The following is a 25,557-nucleotide window of genomic DNA, read 5'->3' on the forward strand; positions in this document are numbered from 1 at the left end:
TTAGCTTATGTATGCCCTGTTCAACAGTGTTAACCAAAGTAGCTGTGTGTTCCAAATCTCTGAAAAAGGGGGCATGGTTTGGTCATCCCAGGGTGTCTTGCACTACAAGAGATCTTGTCAGAATGGAAGTCCAGTTTTGCAACTCTGAAGGGGTTCTGTTCAGAATCTCCTGTCAGAAATGCAGAGTTCTCTCATTTTATGAGGGGGGGGGAGCAGATCGCCACCCTTCAGAAAATTCAGCCCTATGTTGCAATAAGGTTATCTTTCATTCTTCTGAACTTGAGGACAGGGTATACCTATTCAATGTCTTCTGAAAATCCCTCCATGCTTAGGAATAAAATACTGAACCTCCTCAGGACTGACTTCAATGCTAGTTGATCTTTTCTTTGATAAGGGGACCAAACTGTTAAAAATATTCTAGGTGTGGTGCCTTGTACAATCTGGACAAGATATCCTGATTTTTATCCTCCTGTTTGCTTTGAAATAAAGGCCAATATTGCATTCACCTTTGACAATTATCTGCTGAGTTTCTATGCTAGTTTTTGTGATTTTTGCACAAAGACCCTGGAATCATGTGCTGTGGTATTCTGCAGTTTACCTCCAAAAAAATATTCAGCTTGTTTATTCTTCCTGCCAAAATCTCACATTATATCCGATCTGTGAAGGTTTTGCTCACTTACTTAACCAAAGTGGAATCCAAAATGCACAAATAAAGAAAAACTTCAGAGTATCATTCAAAATAGCTAATTAGGTCACTGTGGTAATACTAGGTAAAAACAATGACTGCAGATGCTGGAAACCAGATTCTGAATTAGTGGTGCTGGAAGAGCACAGCAGTTCAGGCAGCATCCGAGGAGCAGTAAAATCGACGTTTTGGGCAAAAGCCCTTCATCAGGAAGTACTGTTAATGCTAGATAGCATAAATGCTCTTCTTGCTACACAGTACCACATCAGCTGAGTCACCCTAATCAGGACTGGCAGCAAATGTGCTAAAGTTCATGATCTTTTGTGGCTTTGTTCAGACTAAAAAACATGAATCTTCTACTTCATAATATTTGTAGAGGTACAAACTTACCCAGAGAAGGCCTGTTTAATGGCAAAAAGCAAACAGAACAGAGTTCCAAAGCTACAAAAAAAAAGCTGTGTTTCGTGTATTACCAACTAAATATGAATCCTAGGACTTTTGCACTCAGTAAGCTCAGCACAATTGGGATAAGTTTTTTATTCTGTGAAAAAGTACTTTTAAAAGAGAAAGCATGAATTAATATCATTATTACCTATCAAGGAGCAAGGTATCCTACTAATTTAAAAGTTGCACTTTGAGCTTGTAATCAGCAGTATTTCAAGCAATCTCAGAACATAAACTTTCGATGGGAACCATATGCTATGTTCCAAAATATGAAATAATGGAAACTGGGGAACTTTTATATCCATGATTTTAGAAATGATGCTGTGATACTCAATGCATATGTGGAGATTTAGGACACATTCAAAGTGAGAACAGACATGATGAACTAAACTTTGATATTTCTAGCATGTAGATTTGGCACATGGAGAACAATAAAATCAATGGAATCATTTTTGTTATATCTTTATGTTCAGGATAGGTACACAGATTCACACGAGGTTAGAAATTATGTATCTGTTTATAAGTCATTTATAAATCTTGGCTGAAAATGTGTTGCTGGTTAAAGTGCAGCAGGTCAGGCAGCATCCAAGGAACAGGAAATTCGACGTTTCGGACATAAGCCCTTCATCGGGAATAAGCCCTTATTCCTGATGAAGGGCTTATGCCCGAAAAGTCGAATTTCCTGTTCCTTGGATGCTGCCTGACCTGCTGCGCTTTAACCAGCAACACATTTTCAGCTCTGATCTTCAGCATCTGCAGACCTCACTTTTTACTCGAAGATTTATAAGTCTTGCTCCATTACTCAGTGTAATTTCAAATCTGGGAATCCACACCTTTGGGTTTGTGTTGCATGGACAGAAGAGTATTTTTGTTTGTTCATATAACAACTCACTTGCTAAATTTATGCTTATTTCCAAACACTGAAGACCTTTGAACTGGAAACTGAATGACAGCAGGTGGTAACATTTCTGGGATTTAATTTGAAGCCAAAAGCAGAAATACCAAAATTAACACAATTACACGTACTGCAACATGATATCTGAGTAATAAAAACAGAGATGAAACAGTCTGTTTCCAAAATATAATGCAAAGTTTTGGTATCAACTAAATTATAATCTCCTGAGATGGATGCATTTGAAGACGTACATAAAAGGTGACAAAATAAATCATTTTAGCTACCCTTAACTTCTACAAGGAGATGAATATAATTAATGTGAGGACATCAAATGTTGAATACACAAGTAAGTAAAAGGTAAAGAAAACTAAGGGAGATATTTCTTGATCAAAGTCAGACCTTTTTCATAACAAATGCAAAATGGCTTTGGAAGAGTTGAAAAGAAACATTAAATCCTTGACAGTATGGAGATTCCACATCAAGGTTTCCTTTCCTGTCATAGGATTATTGATTATTGAATCAAGAAACAAAATGGATGCTGTAATTAAATATCAAACATATTTCTGTATTAGAGACTCAAAATCACTTGTGGCACAGAAGAATCCCTGTAGAGCATGCCAACTCTCAGTGGAGCAATCCAACCATTCCCTTCCTTGGACCAATCCTCATTGCCCTGCAGATCCTTTGAAATGGCTATTGAATTTCTGTTTGAAACCATTGACTGTTTCCATTTCCAATATTGATGCCAGAGTGCAATCAGTCCCAGGCGACTACGCCTCACTGCTTTTAAAAAAAGTTCTTCAAATTCTCCCTGCATTTCTTGCCCAAAGACTTAAGACTATGCCCTTTAGTCTTTGTATTATTATATACTACCTTATTCAATGGATTTATTTGATTGCTTTAAATGAGAAGTGACACAGCTCGATTTTCTTCCCCTTCATATATTTTTTGTTTTTAGGGACCATTTACATAGAGATGGCAATGCATTTTTTTGAAGTGATAAAAGCAAAGGTTGCAAGTGTAAATTTTTAGTTTGCGGTAGAATCCACTATTCATCTTTTCTGATTCCAGAGTGGATATGAATTGTAAGTTTATTTACGTTCAGATCAGAATGTATAAAGCTCTGTAAATCACAGAGTTAACCACTATAGTATTTTACAATTTCAACAGTGTTGTTGAGTTTATATTATTTGATAGAAAGGTAGGCACGAGTGGAAAAAAGAATTGATAATATTTCAAATTAGGTTATTAAGTTATTAAGTAATTCAACTGTCAGTTATAAGGTTAGATTTGATTGACACTTCTCACTTACCCCCTTCCCTGATTCCTCATGTCTACATGAACTACTAATCATAGGTTACTCACTCAAGTTGGACTTTCAGCAGAATTACCCCTTGTATCTCCTTGAATTCAATTCGTGGGCATAGAAAAGGCGACAACTGCAAAAAAACTGCAGTATAAAGTTTAAAACATCAAAGCCAACTTGTTGCATATTTTCTGTCATTGTACTTGACTGGAAAGTATATTAAAAGAACTTTTATTTTCCCCAATGCCATGTCAGCACATTTGCTTTCATGATTTTTAAATTTTCCTTGTCAAGTTTCTGCCAACAGAAAAGATTTAAAAAAAATGCAAATTTCTTGAGTGCTAAACCAAATTTCTAATGCTATGGAGGAAGCTTTGTTGTTTGAAGTGATTTTTTTTCTTTCTAAATATACTTTCATGGCGACACTGAAGTCTATTATAAAGATGACATTTTTGTCCTATGAGGACTTGCATATGTAATACACTGCATTCAGGATCTATTAGGCTGAATGACAAGGACTTTTACTCCAGGCAAAAAATAATCGATGTATAAGCACAACAAAGTATTGTTGTCTGGAAATCAAAAACAAGTGGAGAACGTCTGAAACAGCAGTTGCTCCTATTGGTTTCTATTTTACAATCATCTAGGATTTTTCCCAAACACCTTTAAAGTCTTCCATATAAATAAATTATTGCAGGGAGGTGGAAAAAGACTAATCCTGCACAACTGGGTTTTTCAACCAATGCTGTGAGAGGATAGATAACAACTGGTCGTACAAAGCAGTTTTGTCTTTTTAATTGATTGCATGAGGTGACAGTAATACTGGATCTCTATCTATTTTATGAAATCAAACTTGAACATAACAGTTAATTTCAGCTAAAGATTCTGTGAACTTTAGAAACTTTCTTTCTTCATTGCTCGAGTTTCTGTGCAAAGTACGTTTTACCTATTAACGGCATGCTCAGTATGAATAAATGCAGTCAACTGGTTGGTAGTGACATATATCAATATCAGCAGATGCAAAAAACTGGTAAATAGGTAATATAAACAAAAAAAAACTGCAACTCAACTGTTCTGAGGTATTTGTTAATATTTTAAACTGGAGTATCTAGTTCACACTTCAATGAAAGTTTGTTTCTCTCTCATTTGTCTCAATATGGACATTCCACAAGGAGAGCTTTTTCAGATGTTAATAACTTTTATGCTATTAAATGATCTTGGCAGTGTAATTCCTCTACCATTTGTTTAGCAATGTGAATACGTGTAATTATACTTATGGAGTGGAAGCAGATTGATACACATTAAATTAGATGAGATTTCCCAGAGTGTGGAAACAAGCCCTTTGGCCCAACAAATCCACACCGACCAACCGAAGACTAACCCACCCAAACCCATTTACCTCTGATTAATGCACCAAACACTACGGGCAATTTAGCAGGGCCAATTCACCTGACCTGCACATCTTTGGTCTGTGGGAGGGATTCGGAGAATCCAGAGAAAAACTACGCAGACACAGGGAGGATATGCAAACTCCACACAGATAGTCGCGTGAGGTTGGAATTGATCCTAGGCCCCTGGTGCTGTGAGGCAGCAGTACAAACTACTGAGCCACCGTGCCAGCCCTTTGAGTTGGTTTTACTCCGGTGAATACTGAACATCAATCTAAGTAAAAGACTGAATTTTATTTTACAATGTACATAAAAGTGATAAGCCTCACAGATGACACTACAATCAGATTACAACGAGATGGGCCAATGGGCTGAGGAGTGGCAGATGGAATTTAAATTGATAAATGTGAGGTGCTGCATTTTGGGAAAAATCTTAGCAGGACTTATACACTTAATGGTAAGGTCCTAGGGAATGTTGCTGAACAAAGAGACCTTGAAGTGCAGGTTCATAGTTCCTTGAAAGTGGAGTCGCAGGTAGATAGGATAGTGAAGAAGGCGCTTGATATGCTTTCCCTTATTGGTCAGAGTATTGAGTACAGGAGTTGGAAGGTTATGTTGCAGCTGTACCGGACACTGGTTAGGCCACTTTTGGAATACTGCATGCAACTATGCTCTCATTTCTATGTTATAAAACTTGAAAGGGTTCATAAAAGAGTTACAAGGATTTTGCTAAGGTTGGAGGATTTAAGCTATAGGGAGAGGTTGAAAAGGCTGGGGCTGTTTTCCCTAGTGCGTCGGAAGCTGAGTGGTGACCTTACAGAGGTTTATAACATCATGAGAGGCTTGGATTGGATCAATAGACAAAGTCCCTTCCCTGGGGTGGGGGAGTCCAGAACTAGAGAGCATAGGTTTAGGGCGAGAGGACAAAGATATAAAAGAGACCTCAGGGGCAACTCTTTCTTGCAGAGGGTGGTACGTTTATGGAATAAGCTGCCAGAGGAAGTGGTGGAGGCTGGTACAATTTCAACATTTAAAAGGCATCCTGATGGGTGTCTGAATAGGAAGAGTTTGGAGGGATATGGGGCTCGTGCTGTCAAGTGGGGCTAGATTAGGTTAGGATATCTAGTCGGCATCAACGAGTTGGACCAAAGGATCTGTTTCTGTGCTGTACATCTCTATGACTCTATGGTGTGGTGGTAGTGCCCCAATCTCTGAGCCAGGATGAATGAGTTGAAGTCCCATCTGCTCCAGAGATGTGAAGAGATTAATTAGAAAATATCTATAAAAATGAGTTGCAAATCTGTTTCAGGGTGAAAATAGACAATGTAAGTTCATGAGCTGCATGTAGTCTTCCCTTACAGTACTGTAGGTTGGCACTTGGAATTGTTACAGCACAGAACATTGTATCTATGCCAGTCCTCCAAATGACCAATTGGTTTTGTGCGATGTCTCTGCCCTCACCTTGTGATCCTGCACATTCTTCATTTTCAGATAGTAATCTGCTTTCTGTCACTATTGAATCGTTTATCCAACAGTCAAGCAGCAGACTCTAGATTTAATCACTCACTGAATGAAGTGGTTGCTGACATCTCAGTTGCTACCTTGGGGTCAGTTCCTGGACATAACACTCGAACAAGCTCAAACAAGTGTCTTATAGAAGTTTAATGTAACACCCTTCCTTGTGTACTCTATGCTTCTATTAATAAACCCAGGATTCCTTTATTAACTGCATCCTTGTGTCCTGCCAACAACCCACTCCTTTGACTACACCTTCCAATACCACAATCTCAATCACAAACACAAAAAAAGTACAACAGAGACCTGGGAATACGACTACTTGTAAGTTTGCCATCCATATATTCTCATCACAAATCATCTTGACTTGGAACAATTCCTTCACTGTCATTGGGTCAAAATTTTGGAACTCCTTTCCTACCAATATTGTGATTATTCAGATATAATCAGAACTGCAAGAACTCAAAGTGGCATTTCACCGGGACTTTGCCAAAGGACAAAAGGAATGGGCTTTAAATGCTATAAATTTCCTACCACTTAATCAACTTCAAAACAATGCCTTTTCTGTTCTCCAAGCAATAATTTTGTTCATCAGTCTATTGTGTGGCATTGTATCAGATGTTGTTTGGAAGTCAATTAACATTGCATCCACAATGTTACCCTCAATAACTTTCTCTATTACCTCTTCAAAAAGCTACAGAAAATTTTGATTGAACATGAGTTGCCCTTGACACATCCATCCTGACTTTGCTTAATTATGCAAAAATGAATGCAAAAAAAACTATTAATTTTGTCACAACTTATTATTTATAGGATCTTCGCAATCTCTGAAGTTAAACTGACTGGTCTATAGTTGCTGGGTTTAAATTTACATCCTTTTTGATCAAAGGTATAACAGTTGCAATTCTCCAATCCTGTGGCATTATCAATGAAACTAAATAAGACTGGAAAATTATGGCCAGAGCCTCTGCAATTTTCACTCTCACTTCCTTCAATGTGCTTGGATGCATCTCATTCAGCCCTGGTGCCTTATCCACTCTAACGATAGTTAACCGATCCTTAGAAATTTCAATATGACTACACATTAAGAGTGCATCATAATAGCTCTATTCTACTTGTCGAACTAACTGCATCCATTCATTTCATGAGTAAATGAGGCAGCAATATTCAATTTATAATGCGCATAACTTACAACATTCCTGAGGAATTTAGCTTTAGTTTTATAGCCAAGTAAATTGCCTGCTCCTCTCTCTTTCTCCTTTCTTCTACTTTTCCAGAAGACAGTGAACTACATGGGACATAGCGCATAGGTACCAGGAACTCACCAATGAATGCTCGAGTTGATCATAATGTACCATCTACATCATGAAAATCTCAACAACTGCTGGAGAGATGCAAATATTCAAATCAAGGTGGAGGAAGACTCTGGACCATGCAGGGGATGTTTGGGGGGGGAGGGGGGGGGGGGCGGGGGGGGGGGGTTGGTGACATAGCAAGGCAGGACTAGAGGCTGCCAACTTGAAGCAGACTTGACCAAGATGTGTTTCTAGGTCCAATCTATCACAATGTTAGGAGATTTCAGTCACAATAGTGGTCAAGTTTGATAACTGACTCAACTCATTAAAAAAAACAGAATTTTCAGTTGCAGCTTTGAATGAGCTATTGAAAAAGTATGTCTGAAAACGTTCAGCACAGACACTGAAGTGAATAATTAGCCCATAAGACAAAAGGTCTTCATTACAGAAGTAGGCCAGTCGACCCATCTAGCATGCTTTTCCATTCAGTTTGTGGTTGATCTGATAACCCACAACTTCCCTTTCCAGCTTTAACCTAACGACCTTTGATTCCCTTACAATTTAAAAATGTCTCTAGCTCAGCTATGAGTAACTTAACAGCCCAGTCTCAATAGCATTCAGCAGTAAACAGTTCCACATATTTAGTACTCTCAACAGAAAGAAATTCCTCCACCTCCTCGGTCTTAAATGGGCGACTCAATCTGTGATCAGGTCCTCTGATCCTGGACTCTCTCACAATCTCTATACATCTGCTTTCTCTAGCCCCTTAAATAATCTTAATGTTGCAACAAGTTTTTATCTCATTCTTCCAAACTCTAATGAGTACAGGACCAACCTACTAAATCTAATGAACCTCCTCTGGAATGCCTCAAATGACAGTTTATAGTTTCTTAGATAATGGAACAAAAATAGTTCACAGTATTCGAGGTATGGTATAACTAGTGCTTTGTGTAATTTTAAGAAAACTTGCACATATTTTACTTCATTTCCTTTGAAATAAATATTAATATCACGTGTTTTCCCTATTACTCACTAAGCTCAGATACTTTTTGTGATTCATGCATGAAGACTCCCAATTTCTAATGCTCTGTCATCTTCTGCAACTTTTTTCCATTTAAATAAAATTTAGATTTTCTATTCTTCCTGTCAAAATGCATAATCCGACATTTTTTTGTCATGTTACAAATTTTCAAGTTTGTTGCCCAATGACTTAATCTCTATCTCTCCACATTCCCTTTGTGTCATCCCCACCACTTACTTTCCCACCTACTTTTGTGTAATCTGCAAAACTGGCTACAGTACATTCACTTTCCTCAGCCAAGTCACTCAGATGTATGGCAAATAATTGCAGCCACAGCACTGATCCCTGTAGCATTATACTAGTAACAGGTTGCCATCCTGAAAATGCCCCCTTAATCTCAATTCTCTAGCTTCTATTATTTAGCCAATCCTCTATCAATGTTAATAACACATCTCCAACACCAGAAGCTCTTATCTTAAGCAGTCTGAATTAGGCAACTTAGTTCTCTGACCTCTTTGGGCAATGCTACAATTTACCATGATCACCTCAACATAGAGAATAGTTATAATCAAGAATATCTACAGCAGAGTCAACCACGTCAGTGTCTACAATTCCAATAATTATCGGGAATAAACAGATTGATGTTTCTCAAGGACTTAATTACACGACCGATTGACCTTTCCTTTCTTAATTATGTATAGTAGAATTTAATTAAAACAAACTTTTTGAAGGAAGTATACCATACATTGTTTTCAGCTCCCAGCACATTAAGTACTTAATTATGATAGCAGTATTGAGTTTTTTTTATTACCACTGCAGTTGTACAGGCATTTTTTTAAACTCATCATTAGAACCAACAAATGTGCAAATAGTCTGCTGCCAATACCACGTCAATGCAGAATCTTTAACAATGCAGCGTTATCTTCACATTTTAAACCAATTTTGTACTTTGTGCAACATGAAAATATTTTGCTACATCTCAAATTATTTTTAAGGTAAGTGTGAATAATTTAAACATTGTATGAAAATAAAAATGTGCAAATCAATTAGTCATTGATTCAGAGTTGGTGAAGCCACTTTGGACTATTGTGTACAGTTGTGGTCATCCTGTAATAGGAAGGATATTATTAAACTGGAGAGGGTACAGAAAGGATTTATAAGGATGCTACTGGGAATGGAAGCTTTGAGTTATAGTAACAGGCTGAATAAACTGGGTCTATTTTACTAGAACAACAACATTTAAGAGACATTTGGACAGCTACATGAATAGGAAAAGTTTAGAAGGATATGGGCCAAATGTTGGCAGATGATACTAATTCAGTTTGGAAAACTTGGCCGGCATGGATCAGTTGCTCTGAAGGGTCGGTTTTTGTGTTATGTGACTCAATGACTTTAAGACAGCAGAAGAACTTCCACTTCTATTACTAAATTAAATAAGATTTGGAGATGCCGATGTCGGACTGGGGTGTACAAAGTTAAAAGTCACACAACACCAGGTTACCGTCCAACAGATTTAATTGGAAGCACTAGCTTTCGGAGTGCTGCTTCTTGACAACTACCTGATGAAAGAGCGTCACTCGGAAAGCTAGTCTTCTAATAAACCTGTTGTCTATAACCTGGTGTTGTGTGATTTTTAACTAAATTAAACAAGCGATAGTGAATCTATAACCTACTGTACACCTGGACTAATTTTTTTGTCTGGTCTTTAAATGAGGAGTAAAGTGATCAATAATGTTTACATTTATATACTGTTAGTGAGTTTTGAGAAAGATTGTAGCTCAGGTTGAGGTCCTGGATGTAAGTTTGCTCGCTGAGCTGAAAGGTTCACTTTCAAATGTTGCGTCACCATACTAGGTAACATCATCAGTGAGCCTCCAGTGAAGCATTGGTGTTATGTGCCGCTTTCTATTTGTGTGTTTCAGTTTCCTTGGGTTGGTGATGTTATTTCCTGTGTTGGTGACGTCAATTCCTGTTCTTTTCCTCAGAGGGTGGTAGATTTATATGAAGTCTTTTGACTAATTCTGCTGTGTCTTCCATCCTTACCTCCAATAAAAATTCAAGGAACTCATGGGCTTTTTGCCACAAGCATTGAGACAACTAAAACAGTTGCCTCTGCTGCTTTCTTGCCTCCATTAGTCAATAGGATTCTCTTTTGGTACTGTTCTTCTCTACTTTGAAGATCTTATAATGAGCATTCTCTTCAAAACCATAGCACTTGAACCCACCCACCATCCTTACGAATTACCACCCATTTCCAAAATACTTTTCTCCTCGACTCCTTAAAAGTATTATCACTACCAAACCCACTCCCTTCTTGTCTGAAGTCAATGCTTGAATTGCTCCAGTCACACTTCCAATGCTGCAACACTAATTAGGTCCCAAATATCAACCATCATGACCATGAGTCACCGACAGTGCTATCCAGCACCATTTGCACACCAAGAACCTGCTCGTCAATTTTCAGTTGGGTTCTTGACAGGTCACTCAGTTCCTGAATTCATTAAAGTTTAGTCAATTTGAACCTACCACTGGGAAAACAAAACTTGAGTTCTTGCTGAATTACAACATCCAGATTTCCCACTCTTGCAGGCCCCATTATGGTATTAGTTTTTACACACATCCTGACAAAACAATACGCACCTCAGCACCATCCTCGTTACTGTTGCTCATCAAACTGCTTATCTGACATTCGACACTGAATGTGCAAGAAACATCCAATTAAATATTGCGAAGACTAAAGTCTTTGGTCACAATTACAGGCTAATGGGACTAATTGCACTGCTTCCCTTGAATATGAACTATTATTTGTCGCATGTGCGTCATGTTTGAAAGAAACGGAACCTCTCACGAGGTCGATGCACCTTTACCAATCCACCCAATTCCATCGACTCTGTCCCCAGCTACAATCTGATATTTAAACTTTTGTTGTGATTCTGTTCGCTGAGCTGGGAATTTGTGTTGCAGACGTTTCGTCCCGTCTAGGTGACATCCTCAGTGCTTGGGAGCCTCCTGTGAAGCGCTTCTGTGATGTTTCCTCCGGCATTTATAGTGATTTGTACCTGCTGCTTCCGGTTGTCAGTTCCAGCTGTCCGCTGCAGTGGTTGGTATATTGGGTCCAGGTCAATGTGCTTATTGATTGAATCAAGGACTGCACAAAACACGACATAGGACAAACAGGAAGACAGCTAATAGTCCGCATCCATGAACATCAACTAGCCACGAAATGACACGATCAGCTATCCTTAGTAGCCACACACACAGATGACAAGCAACATGAATTCGACTGGGACAACACTACTATTATAGGACAAGTGCTGAAAATGTGTCGCTGGAAAAGCGCAGCAGGTCAGACAGCATCCAAAGAGCAGGAGAATCGCCGTTTCGGGCATAAGCCCTTCTTCAGGAATGAGGAAAGTGGGTCCAGCAGGCTAAGATAAAAGGCAGGGAGGGGGGACTTGGGGGAGGGGCGTTGGAGATGCGATAGGTGGAAGGAGGTCAAGGTGAGGGTGATAGGCCGGAGTGGGGTGGGGGCGGAGAGTTCAGGAAGAAGATTGTAGGTTAGGAAGGCGGTGCTGAGTTCGAGGGATTTGACAGAGACAAGGTGGGGGAAGGGGAAATGAGGAAACTGGAAAAATCTGAGTTCATCCCTCGTGGTTGGAGGGTTCCTAGGCGGAAGATGAGGCGCTCTTCCTCCAACTGTCGTGTTGCTATGGTCTGGAGGAGTCCAAGGACCTGCATGTTCTTGGTGGAGTGGGAGGGGGAGTTGAAGTGTTGAGTCATGGGGTGGTTGGGTTGGTTGGTCCGGGTGTCCCAGAGGTGTTCTCTGAAACGTTCTGCAAGTAGGCAGCCTATCTCCCCAATATAGAGGGGGCCACATTGGGTGCAGCGGATGCAATAAATGATGTGTGTGGAGGTGCAGGTGAATTTGTGGTGGATATGGAAGGATGCCTTGGGGCCTTGGAGAGAAGTAAGGGGGGAGGTGTGGGCGCAAGTTTTGCATTTCTTGCGGTTACAGGGGAAGGTGCCGGGAGTGGAGGTTGGGTTGGTGGGGAGTGTGGACCTGATGAGGGAGTCACGGAGGGAGTGGTCTTTTCAGAACGCTGACAGGGGAGGGGAGGGAAATATATCCCTGGTGGTGGGGCCTGTTTGGAGGTGGCGGAAATGATGGCGGAAGATATGATGTATATGGAGGTTGGTGGGATGGTAGGTGAGAACCAGTGGGGTTCTATCCTGGTGGCGGTTGGAGGGGCAGGGCTCAAGGGCAGAGGAGCGGGAAATGGAGGAGATGCGGTGGAGGGCATCATTGACCACATCTGGGGGGAAATTGTGGTCTTTGATGAAGGAGGCCATCTGGGTTGTACGGTATTGGAACTGGTCCTCCTGGGAGCAGATGCGGTGGAGACGAAGAAATTGGGAATATGGGATGGCGTTTTTACAGGGGGCAGGGTGGGAAGAGGTGTAGTCTAGGTAGCTGTGGAAATCAGTCGGTTTGTAGTAAATGTCCATGTTGATTCGGTCACCCGAGATAGAAATGGAAAGGTCTAGGAAGGGGAGGGAGGAGTCTGAGACGGTCCAGATGAATTTGAGGTCGGGGTGGAAGGTGTTGGTAAAGTGGATGAACTGTTCAACCTCCTTGTGGGAGCGCGAGGCAGCACCGATACAGTCATCGATGTAGCAGAGGAAAAGGTGGGGGGTTGTGCCAGTGTAGCTGCGGAAGATGGACTGTTCCAAAGAGGCAGGCATAGCTGGGGCCCATGCGGGTGCCCATGGCTACTCCTTTGGTTTGGAGGAAGTGGGAGGATTGGAAAGAGAAGTTGTTCAGGGTGAGGACCAATTCAGTCAGTCGAAGGAGGGTGTCAGTGGAAGGGTACTGGTTGGTACAGCGGGAAAGGAAGCAGCGGAGGGCTTTGAGTCCTTCGTGATGGGGGATGGAAGTGTACAGGGACTGGATGTCCATGGTGAAGATAAGGCATTGGGGACCGGGGAAGTGAAAATCATGGAGGAATTGGAGGGCGTGGGTGGTGTCCCGAACGTAGGTGGGGAGTTCTTGGACTAAGGGGGACAGGACCATGTCGAGGGGTGGGGAGTTCTTGGAGTAATGGGGACAGGACCGTGTCGAGATTATAGGACAAGTCAAACAGAGAACAGCCAGGGAATTCCTAGATGCATGGCACTCATCCACAGATTCAATCAATAAGCACATTGACCTGGACCCAATATACCGGCCACTGCAGTGGACAGCTGGAACTGACAACCGGAAGCGACAGGTACAAATCACTATAAATGCCGGAGGAAACATCACAGAAGTGCTTCACAGGAGGCTCCCAAGCACTGAGGATGTCACCTAGACAGGGGACGAAACATCTGCAACACAAATTCCCAGCTCGGCGAACAGAACCACAACTATGAGCACCCGAGCTACAAATCTTCTCCCAAATTTTGAATTTAAACTTTTATTGATGCAGTTTTGATTATTCAATACAGTCCTGCCTGAACTTTCACATTTTACCCTCCACAAACTTGAAGTCATGCTAAGCTTACTTTAACAGTAGCTTGTCTTTCACAGTAGCACGTCTCATGGAATTCTGTTCTTTATTATGACAAGAATTGAACATAAAGGTAAGGATGTTATCTGTCATTCATACATGGCATTGGTGAGAGCACATCTCCAAAACCGTGCAGGGTTTGGCCCCTTAATAAAGGAGGAATGTAAACGTATTGTTGTTAGTTCAGAGGAATTTTACAAGATTGAAACCAGAATGGAGCAGGTTGTCTCATAAAGAAAGGTTGGACAGACTGCTCTTGTAGTTGCAAGTTACTAATAACTGTAGTGGAATGGCAAGAATTTTGTTTTCTCTCTCAGAGGGTTTTACAACTTTAGAAGATTTGATGAATGTTTGCCATGGTGGAGGATAATTTGTTTCTTGTTCGGTAAGGGAATCAAAAGTTTTTGGATTGATAGGAGTGTAGAATTTAAAACACAAACATACAAGGCATAATTTTATTCAATAACATAGCATGCTCAAGGGGCCAAATGGCCTACTTTTTCTCTTAATTGTACATTCCCAAGTCTCAGTCAGCCTTCATCTGTATACTCACCCACTCAGGCTGGCTCCCCATCAAGCAATGCATTAATTTAAAAATCATCATCCTTTTCAAATCCCTTTAATGCCTTGGTCCTCCCTATTCCTTTAATATCGTTAAGCTCAATACTGTCATAATTTGAGCTCTTTAGCACCTCTAATTTCAATTATTCCACCACAGGAAGTCATGCCTTCAGCTTCCAAGGTCCTAAGCCTCTCCCATCTTCCACAATTTTCCTTAAAATCTACCTCTTTGGCCAAGCTTTTGGCTATTTACCTGAACATTGCTTGATGTGTTTTACTGTTAAACTATTATTTCTTAACACTTCTAGGAAGTGCCTGGAGATGCTTTATTATGTTAAAAGCTACCATAAAAATACAAGTTCCTGTTGGCATAATAAAATCACCAAATTAAATTGCTTCTGAAGTTGATGATTATAAAATTTATAAAAAGACCTTTAAGAAATTACTGACTTTGAAGTTGGCTTGCACCTTTGCAGATGGAAACATTTTCTCTTTATTCAACTTCCCTGTACTACTCCTGTTTTGTTCTTTTCATTAAAACCCTTTGAGGTGTGTTAAAAAAAGACAAAGAATTCATACAAGTTAACATTTAATGCATATATTAATAAGATGTGAACAAAATTCCATCTTTGAAATGGATGAAAATTCTCTCTTGGTTTGTCAAACTTACCAGGAACATGGACCTGAAGTGTTTTAGATCAGTGAAGAAGTCTTCAATGCTGACTGTTTTGGGATTAAAGACAAAATAGTCACCCAGTCCTTTGTACAACTTCATCATATTGCTGTACATGTTGGAAAGCTTTTCATACTGGTCTCTTGCATGCTTGGCAAAGCTGTGAATTCTGGTTAAGGAATTTATTCCAAAATAAACTTAATTTTAAAATGGACAGTTAAAGCAGTTTCAATTTTTGCAAAATCTCAGGAATCATGCAACTTAAATAGGAAAACAAAAACAGCCATGTCAATTTTATATGTTCCATCAGCAGAAAAAAAAAGTAACTTCCTATTAAAACAAATTGCTTTTTGTAATTTTATTCCATTCATAGCAACAGTGTCTCCACAATGTATTAATCAGCCATGTTTTCTCTGGCTGTACCTCAATGCTGGTTATAATAGGTAGTATGAAAGAAAACTGGCAAATAAGTTCACAAAAGGGAATAAATGTTTTCTCTATAAACATACTGGCGGTGAAAAAAAACACACTAGCTACTAGAAATTGAAGAGGCTAGAAGCTGCGCATTGACAAAATAATTAGACATGCCAATGACCTCAATTTGCAGAAGAACTGGATACAGATAGCGTAAAAGCACATTGATGAGTGAGAATAAAAGAACCAGGTTTTATTTTTAGAGGTGACCTTCGAAAGTATGGTCATTTACAAAGATAATTAGAGATTTTACTCTCAATGCAGTTCCAGATACAATATATTTAAAATATAATATAACTAATTATCAAGTTCTTAAGTTTCTTTTTCAATTCAAGGTAAATGACTAATGGTTTAGAAATATCTGATTGTGAGTTTTCTTTTGAATGAAACAGTTGGCTAATATTTTGCTATATTTGGTGATCTCAAACATTTAAAGTTCAACTTTTCTTGGCAATGAGATTAATACCCTCTAAATATGACCTTTTTACCTTCATCAATTCATCTGCAGTGTGACCATTGTGCAACAACATCTCAGTGAGAAAATATGACAAATTTTTACTTTGGGATAATGGAAAGCAATTCACTTGAGACACAGTTTTTAGCCAGCAGTAAATCAACAACTTGTTTCCAGCATAAAATCTATGGACCTGTGTTCTTTTTGCAACAGCTGAGAGTCTGGCTTCACTGCATTACAGCTCAGAAGTTTTTAAAAGCACTTTACATGCAATAAGTTACTTTGAAATAAATTTGCTGTTCTGAAAGTACTTTGTGGATTAAAGACATGGACAGTTATACTCTGCTTTTAGTAACATTGATTGAAGTAGGAATGTTAAGCTGAGACAGAAGAAGACGTTCTTTATTTTCACCACTTGAACCTATTGAAATAAACTGACAATGCTGAGTTTTTGGGGTGTAGTAATCATATGCACTTGTTGTTTATCAAGGGATAGATGGGCCTGGATGTGATGCTCTTCAGAGGGTTAGTACAGATACAATGGGTCGAATGGCATCGATGCGCACCGTCGGAATTCTTTGATTCTATGACCTTCGTGCTTATTTTCAGTGACTGGGATACGAGGACACCCAGATCTCGATGAACATTCCCCGCTCTCAATTCATAGCAACTCAAATAATAATCCACCAATTTTTTCTACTAAAATGGATAATCTCACATTTATCCACATTATACTGCGTCTGTGAGGCATTTGTCAACTTGCTTGACTTGCCCAAATCACACTACAACATCTCTTCATCCTCCTCACAGCCCACCCTTCCACCCCAGCTTGATGTCATCAGCAAAATTTTGTGATATTACATTTCAGTCACTCATTTAAATCATTGATGTAACATTGTGAATAGCTGGGGTCCTCGTACTGAACCCTTTGGTACCCTACTAGTCACTGCCTGCCATTCAGAAAATAAAAACTCCATATATCCCTACGCCTTACTTCTTGTCTGCTAACCACATATGTCTCCAGGACAATACATAACTTTAAATAGCATTCTGAATTAATGTAGTTTATAAGCGAAAAATATATTTTGTTAGCTAACTTATCTGTGCAATGTGTCATTGCATTTTTTTGTGAATAAAGACAGAACAGGTTTCCAAGTTAGAATCATGGCTTTTTTTTGCAATTAAAGGTTTTGATTAACATCTTCCACCAAACAATTTAATATAGTGTTCAGATAAACTTGTACAAATAGTACAGCACAGAGAGCAAAGAAGTGAGATTTATCATGTTCTTGTTAGCTTATTTTCTTCATTGTTTATGTTTCATCCTTTCAGAGAACACCTTTTGACAGAAGTTCTTTTGGACATAAGTTTGCTCGCTGAGCTGGAACGTTCATTTTCATCACCATACCAGGTATCATCATCAGTGATCCTTTGGTGAAGCACTGGTGTTATGGCCCACTTTCATAGAAGGTTTTTTTGTAATATAGCCAGATTTTCAAAGACTTTACTACACAAGTAAAGTCTGTGCTTGTATTTTGTTGGAATGTTGCATTCAAAAACTTTGGTCGGCTTGTGTGGACAACTGAAAACTCAGATGTTACATACCTCATCTGTACTCTACAAAGCGAACAGCCATCAAAATGCATGTGATGTGACTGGCTCCATTTTTGTTGTATGAGGCGATGCATTGATGTACTGTGTCCTTCGTGCTGAGGTATGCTTGACTGAATTTAATTTCAGTGTATTTAGACCCCAATAGACATCATTATCAATGACTTGCATTTTAGGATGCAGAAAGAGAGTATGGGTGTCTTTGCTTTATTTTATGAACCAACTGTGCAGTTCAAGTAAGTGTTTTTTTGTTATATGTGCCACTAAGAGTTTAGAACACAATGGCAATTGTCCAAATGCAGTTACTATAGTTATTGCAACCTTTTTTCTCCTCAATTTTTAATTGACAGCAGATTGAAAGAAAGTGGCTTCTTCCACGTGCGAAGTAAATTTCTTGATATACAACCATATATTCCATAATCTGGGTTATAAGCCAGGCATACAACCTATCAATTGTGCAAATACAATTAATGATGATATATAAATTTGTTCAGCTACAATGTTTTATTAAGAAGCGTTGGCGCTGTAACTGCATTACAATCAACATATGTTTTAGAAGCTCACACTGTGGAAACAACATCCCCAATTCGTCAAATGCATCATAGTGAATTCACAATGATGAAATGCGCATTATTAAAGAACGATCTGTACTTCAAAGTTTCAACATCTTTAAAGGCTACTGTTTCAGAGGTAGAATATTATGGGACAGCTTCTATAACATATACAAAGATGGGGAGAATGCAACCAGCAAATGGCATTATAATTTGGCTCTGACTTGCCCTGATGGTTTCATAAAATCTGTATAGGCAGGCAATCAGAAGGAATATATTATTTATGGTTTTTTGTGGCTTGCACTTCTATAGCAACCATAGTTTCTAAAGGACTTAAATATGAAGCTATAGACATTAACAATAGTTATATAGTCTGTTCCATCTTATTTTAGCATAAATGGCCCACTGCACGTTTACAGGCAAGTTACTGAAATAGTCAACTGAGGGTGAAACAATTTCTTGTGCCACATTATCCATGAATGATTGGGGAGGGTCCAACAAGGCACAATGGTAGAAAACTGCTTGCCTGAATTATTTTGTGTGGTTAGGAGCAGTTCAACTATGTTTTTTTTTGGGGGAGATCCAAGATGGCGGCGACTCAGCAAGTCTGAGTTTACAGAGCTCTTCCCAAAACCTGGGTAAAGTGAGTTACTCACCCCCACCACACTTAGCAAACCACCCAAAAAAATTTTCTAACCTTAATTAGCTGTTTACTATTATATTTAAGCAGTTTAATATTAAGTGGATAATGAGTAAACCAAAGGGATCCCGCAGCTCTCAGAAAACAAAGACCCCTCCCCCACCCTCCTCTCCCCCTCCGGCTGCAGCTGATGTAAAAACAGGCCTTGAAGAGATGATTGCCAGGCTGGAATCGACACTCGTCAATTTCATCGCAGAATCCAGACAGAGATGGAATGCATTCGAAGAAAAGTTACAAAAGTACAGCCAGGCTCTCGAGGAATTGCAGGGCCGAGTGAAGGGGGCGGAGCTAAAGGCCACGACCTCCGAGGCTGCAGCACAAACAGCTGCAGAACAGGTGCGAGCTCTGGAGCAGAGAGTCCGGGCCTTTGAAATCTACATGGATGACCTGGATAATAGAAATCGGAGAAAGAATATCCGTCTTCTGGGCCTCCCTGAACAAGAAGAGAAGGGACAGTTAGCAGTATTTCTGGAGCGATGGTTGCCCCAGCTTTTAAACCTGGGGGCTGAAACTGACCGGGTAAGGGTGGAGTGGGCCTACCGGGTCGCAGTACGCGGATCTGGCCCAAACCAGCGCCCACGCCCGGTCCTGTTCCGGCTGCAGAGTTATAGGGAGAGGCAGATACTCCTGGATGCCTCCAGAAATCTTGGAAAGGATCCTAAAGCTATGATTCATGAAGGATCCAAGATTATGTTATTTCAGGACTTCTCCCGGCTTTGGCACGAAGGAGGAAGGCGTTTGATGAGGTGAAGAAATGTCTAAGGAACTTAAATATTCAATACACCTTACGCTACCCAGCGACGTTATGCTTTAACCACGAAGGATCCGAGTATAATTTTAGATCACCAGAAGAGGCTAAGGAACTTTTAGACTCGTTTAAATAAATCGTAAGAGACAATTTATGTTGGCTTGCCTCTTCCACACTCCGTGGGGAGAAATGGATACTTTACTCTACTTTACTTTTGCTTCTGGGAGCAGGGTTGTCTTCTCTTGCTATTTTATGTTATTATACTTAATTGTAATTTGTTGGAGTTGTAATTTTATAGTTATGTGTGTTTGTACGTGGCATTGATGCTATCAGATATACTCAGGTATGGGTGGGGAGGGGTGGGGGTGGGGCGCTCACTGTCAATTCTAGCTCGGTATTATATCTAAATCCTATTAAGGAGCGCCCGGGTCAAGGGTGGGACACTGTTTGGGAGAGGATATGGTGGACCTTTAGAAAGGAAGTAAGGCCCCCTGAGAACAAGGGGGAGGATCTCCATTCAAACATGTTTTATTTTTTTTTGTTCTTATTGTTTGGAAATAGTTTCCTTTTTATTATACTGTTATGAGTGTATTAGAGAACATTTTCTCTTGTTTGAAGGATGTAAGTGACTCAACTATACACTCTGGATAATTGTGGATTAGATTAGTAGTTAACTGAGTTTCATTGTTTTTCTTTCTTCTTTAGTATCATTCCTTTGAATTTTGATGATTATATATTTAAGATCTATTTTTATATTAATGTTTGTGCTTGAAAGTTCTGTTTATTTTTGTAAATCTGTCAAAATATTAAATTTCTAATAAAAATATCTTTAAAAAAAAACTATGTTTTTTTTAGCTACCTTATGTGATGCACCATAGAACGTTTCAATCTATGATCAGAATCATTGCTTTCTTTACATCTGCAATTTGCCACCTGCTTTAGAAGTGGTAAATTGCAGGAAAGCAAAATTTGTAATTTTACTTAAATGAGCTTGTGGAAAATCTAAAGTTGTTAAACAAGCATTTAATTATTTTGATCTTTAATGATGATCAAGCTGTACAGCATGATTCAATAGGCAAGAATGAAATGTATCACAGTGGCAGCAAATGCACTCCAGGAACTTGAGCACTTAATCTAACTTGACACTCCAGTGCTCTACTCAGGGACAGCCACACAAAGGTGTCATCTCTCAGACTCGCCCACGTGTGAACTTGAGCTGAGCCGCTAGTTTCTAAAAGTGCATTTTTTGGTTGAAAATTTGTTTGTGTGGGATTGATTGACCTAGCATAAAACAATTGCAACATTAACAAAAAAAAGCAGTTATACAGCTAGCCTCAATCTCTCTGCACGCTTGGGTTAATGATAAATTTACCAATTGTATTTTTTTAGTTTCCTGGGTAGTCTTCAACAGCAGGTATTGGGTCCCAGGTCTGAGAGGCCTGATGCCAGATGAAGGAGTGTAATGGAAAATTGTCAGTATCTGCCCAGAAAGAATTTGTCAGCAACCCGTGATGATCACAACAAATGTGAAGTGTTTTAATTTTTTTTACCTTTCGGAATAAGAGAACAACATTGAGACTTTAACTATCCCAGTATCAGCTGGGTTTCAAACAAGCTAAAGGGCATTGAGGGTGAAAACTTCATGTACTGCATCTAGGGAAAAAAAATAAAAGAAAATATTTGACAAGCCCAGCAAGATGAGACACAGTTCTGGATTTAGTTTTGAAAAATGAAGATGGGCAAGTGGGTGAAGTGACAGTGGAGAACCATATCCAGAATAGTGATCACAATTCATTACATTTCGTATTATTATGGAAAAGGATCGAGATAAATTAGGAGTATAAACTTTCATCATGACAGAATCCCTACAGATTGGAAACAGGCCATTTGGCCCAACAGGTCCACACCGGCCCTCCGAAGAGTAACCTACCCAGATCCATTCCCCTACCCTATTACTCTACATTTACCCCTGGCTAATGTACCTAATCTACACATCCCTGAACACTATGGACAATTTCAGACAGTCAATTCACCTAACCTGCACATCTTTGGATTGCAGGAGGAAACCAGAGTACCAGGACAAAACCCACACAAACACGGGGAGAATGGCAAACATCACACAGTCATCTGAGCCGGGAATCAAACCTGGGTCCCTGGAGCTTTGAGGCAGCAGCGCTAATGACTGAGCCACCATGCCATTTTTAACTGGTAGAAAGCAAGCTTTACAAAACTGATAAGTGATTTGGCTGAGGTGGTTTGGAGAGTAGTGGTAAAGGAAAAATCAGTGGTTAAACAATAGCAGGTACGCAAAAGTGAGACCCTTAGGGCATAAAACAGGCATGTCCCATCCAAAAATAAGAATGGAACTCCCAAATCTAGACCCCCAAGGTTGTCTAGAAAAATATAGGTGAAGATTAAACAGGAAAAGCTTATGATAGTCACAGAAAATCTCAGATAGCCCAGAAGAGTATAGCAAGTACAGTAACCAAGTAGAAAAAGAAATAAGGAAATGAAAGAGAAGACATGAAAAATTATTAGCAAGCAGGATAAAGAAAAAGCCAAAGATATTTTACGGGTTCTGAATACAGGTTTGCTCGCTGAGCAACAAACATGAAAATGAACCTTCCAGCTCAGCGAGCAAACCTACATTCAGAACCTCAATCTGAGCTACAAATCTTCTTAAAACTCAATATTTTACAGGCGTATAAAAAGTTAAGGAAACAGTGGGAACTATCTGAGATGAAGGGAACTTGTATGAAGGTGCAGAGGAGATAGGAAGAATTTTAAATGAATTTTTTATCTCTATATTCACAAAGAAAAGGGACAATGTGGACATAGTAATCCAAGAGGAGCATAATGAAATATTGGTCAAAATAATTATAATGAGAGAGGAAGTATTAGAGAAGTTAGAAATGGATATATCACCAGCGTTGGATGGATTGTTCCCTTGGATATTGTTGGAGGACAGAGAGGAAATAGCAGCTGGTCTGAGGATTATTTACTAATTTTTGTTAGACACAAGTGAGTTGCCAGAAGACTGGAGGAATGAAAATGTGGTTCCATTGTTTAAAAAGTGGCAAATGAAGTTTAGGTCAAATATGTTTATTTCTGATGGGCTGCACAATGGCTCAGTGATGAGCACTGCTGCCTCACAGCGCTAGGGACCCGGGCTCGATTCCTGCTTTGAACAGCTGCCTGTGTGGAGCTTGCACATTCTGGGTTTCCTTCAAGTGCTCAGGTTTCCTCTCACGGTCCAGAGATGTGCAGGTTGGGTGGATTGGCCACACTGAATTCCCATAGTGTTGGGTACATTGGTTGGGGGTGGGTTTGGATTGAGTCTGGGTGTGTTGCTCTTTGGAGGGTCAGTGTGGACCTATTGGGTCAAATGGCCTGTTTTCATACTGTAGGGAATCTAATCTAAAAACAAACTTTATGGAGCTTAAACAGTAAAAGGAAGTAGACAATAAATGGGAACATACTGAGGGGGGTAGATGCTGTTAGGGGTCTTAGTGTACAAGTGCACAGGTCATAAAAGGTACAGGTACATAAGGTGATAAAAAGGCACTTGGAATGCTCTCCTTCACTGGCAGGGTATAGAATACAAAAGGAGGGAATATAATGATGAAACTGTATAAGCCACCTGTAAGGCCATAACTGGAGCATTGCACACATTTCTGGTTACCACATTACAGGAAGGACGTAATTGCTCTGGAGACAGTGCAGGGAAGATTTACTAGAATGTTTCCAAGGCTGGGGAGTTCTATGAATGAGGGGAGATTGGAGAGATTCGGTTTGTTTTCCTTGGAATAAAGAAGGCCAAGAGGTACACAAAATTGAGTGGGGTAGAGACAGAGGAGACAGGAGGAACCAGTTTCTCTTCGCAGAGAGTTCAAAAACCAGGTCACAGATTCAAGCCAAATGGCAGAGAGTTAGAGGAAAAGCTTTCACCCCACAGAGGGTAGTAGGTGGCTGGAAGTCACTGACTCAGTTGGTGGTAGAAGCAGAGATCTGAAACTCTTTTCAGAAGTGTCTAGATCTGCATCTTAAATGCTGGAAGCTGCAGGACTATGGGCCATATGCAGGGAGATGAGATTAGAACTGGCATCTGGGTGTCTTTGCGTCAACATGGACAAGGTGAAATGCCCCCCTTCTGTGCTGTATCATTTCTATGGTTCAGTGGTCAACAAACTGTAAAATGTTTGATATAAAACCGTTAACTTGCTAATTACACTTGCTCTTACTTTATAATTCTATTTGCCTCATTTATTTAAACTAATTGTTAAAAAAAAGCTTGAGCTAATCAAATGAAGAGTAACCTTCTTCACTAACAGCTGGAACTTGTATCAAAATTAGGGGAGAACTCTTCCACAGACTGGTCAGTCATACCTAGACACCTTTCAGCTAATGTCACAGTCAGCACGATCATTGCTATGTGTTGCCTGTCAACAAGGCAGAACTAGCATAAGTGTGGCACGGTGGCATACAGATGGGTCAATGTCTGGTAAGGTTGGTAAAGAAATCTCATTCGGAATAAGAGAAGTAGTAGGCTATTTGGTATATCAAGCCTGATCGAACATCCAATAAAACAATGGCTGATCAGATTAATCCCACTTCCTGCCTGTCCCCCATTACTCTTGATTCTCCTAAGTATCAAAAATCTGAGCCTGTTCACAGTTGAGACAGGCAATGACACATAGTATCCACTGGTCATGGGAAAGAATTCCAAGACCAACAACCATCTGGGACAGGAAATTCCTAATTTCTTTTCCTTTTTCCGAGGGTTGAAATGTCTAATTCTGGGCAGCATGCAATTAAGGTGAGAGGGGACTATTCAAAGGAGATGTGAAGGTCAAGTTTTTTTTCATAAAAGAAGCTGTAGGAGTCTGGAATGTACTGTCAGGGGTGGTGGAAGCAGATACAATAGGGACATTTCAGGGACTTTTAAATAAACACAAGATTATGCAAGGTATGGAAGGATATGGTCAAGAAGCGATTAGTTTAATGTGGCATCACGTTTGTCATGACATTGTGGGCCAAAGGGTCCATTTCTGTCCTGTATTGTTCTATGTTCTATCTTTCTATTGTTGAGACTGCACTCCTTCTAAGATTTTGAAAATACTTCAAACTTAGATTATTAGTTTGAAGCTTGTACAATCAAAGAACAAACGTAGGCCATTCTGCCCAATGGGTCTGTACTGATTGTAAGTCAGAATCTTTTTAAAGTTAGATTCGTCCACTGAGTTAGACAGTTTTACGGTTAAAAGCAGACTGAAAAAAGTCACAGAACAATAGTTGTCTTGCTGAGTGTGTCAGGCTCAAAGAATCTTGTGACATTTATTTTAATTACATTATCTGCAATTCAAGGTTTCTTTGTCAACTTTGAAGAAATAAACATAAATTCTGAATTCAGCAGCTAGAACTTAATTTTGAAGAAAAAAAAAATATTTTAACAGGCTTTAGATTACCAATTGCCTTGAACTTTCTGCTATATCTGTACAATAGAACACCTATAATTTAAAAAGATATTCTTTCTTGATATGCTACTGGAAACATTTGCTCTCAAGAGCTGTACTGTGCATGAGATAGGTTAACAAGCTTCAAGTAGATTGTTTATAACAGTTTGTGTAAGAGGATCGGTTGTTCGTTTAGTTTAAGTCTGTACCTAAAAACAATGTGTAATTTTGTCACAA

General features: G+C 39.6%; 1 protein-coding gene across 4 annotated transcripts in view; it reads right to left on the minus strand.

Moving 5' to 3' along the window:
- diaph2 (diaphanous-related formin 2) overlaps positions 1-25,557 on the minus strand; it is a 739,556-nt gene that overhangs the window by 125,613 nt on the left and 588,386 nt on the right. For all 4 annotated transcript variants that reach the window (XM_060832634.1, XM_060832633.1, XM_060832630.1 and 1 more), the window contains one exon: positions 15,327-15,490. In XM_060832634.1, the coding sequence (XP_060688617.1) occupies positions 15,327-15,490 (164 nt within the window). The remainder of the gene's footprint in view (positions 1-15,326; positions 15,491-25,557) is intronic.

This window comes from Hemiscyllium ocellatum, chromosome 11 (genome assembly GCF_020745735.1).
Source record: "Hemiscyllium ocellatum isolate sHemOce1 chromosome 11, sHemOce1.pat.X.cur, whole genome shotgun sequence".
Classification (NCBI taxonomy): Eukaryota; Metazoa; Chordata; class Chondrichthyes; order Orectolobiformes; family Hemiscylliidae; genus Hemiscyllium; species Hemiscyllium ocellatum.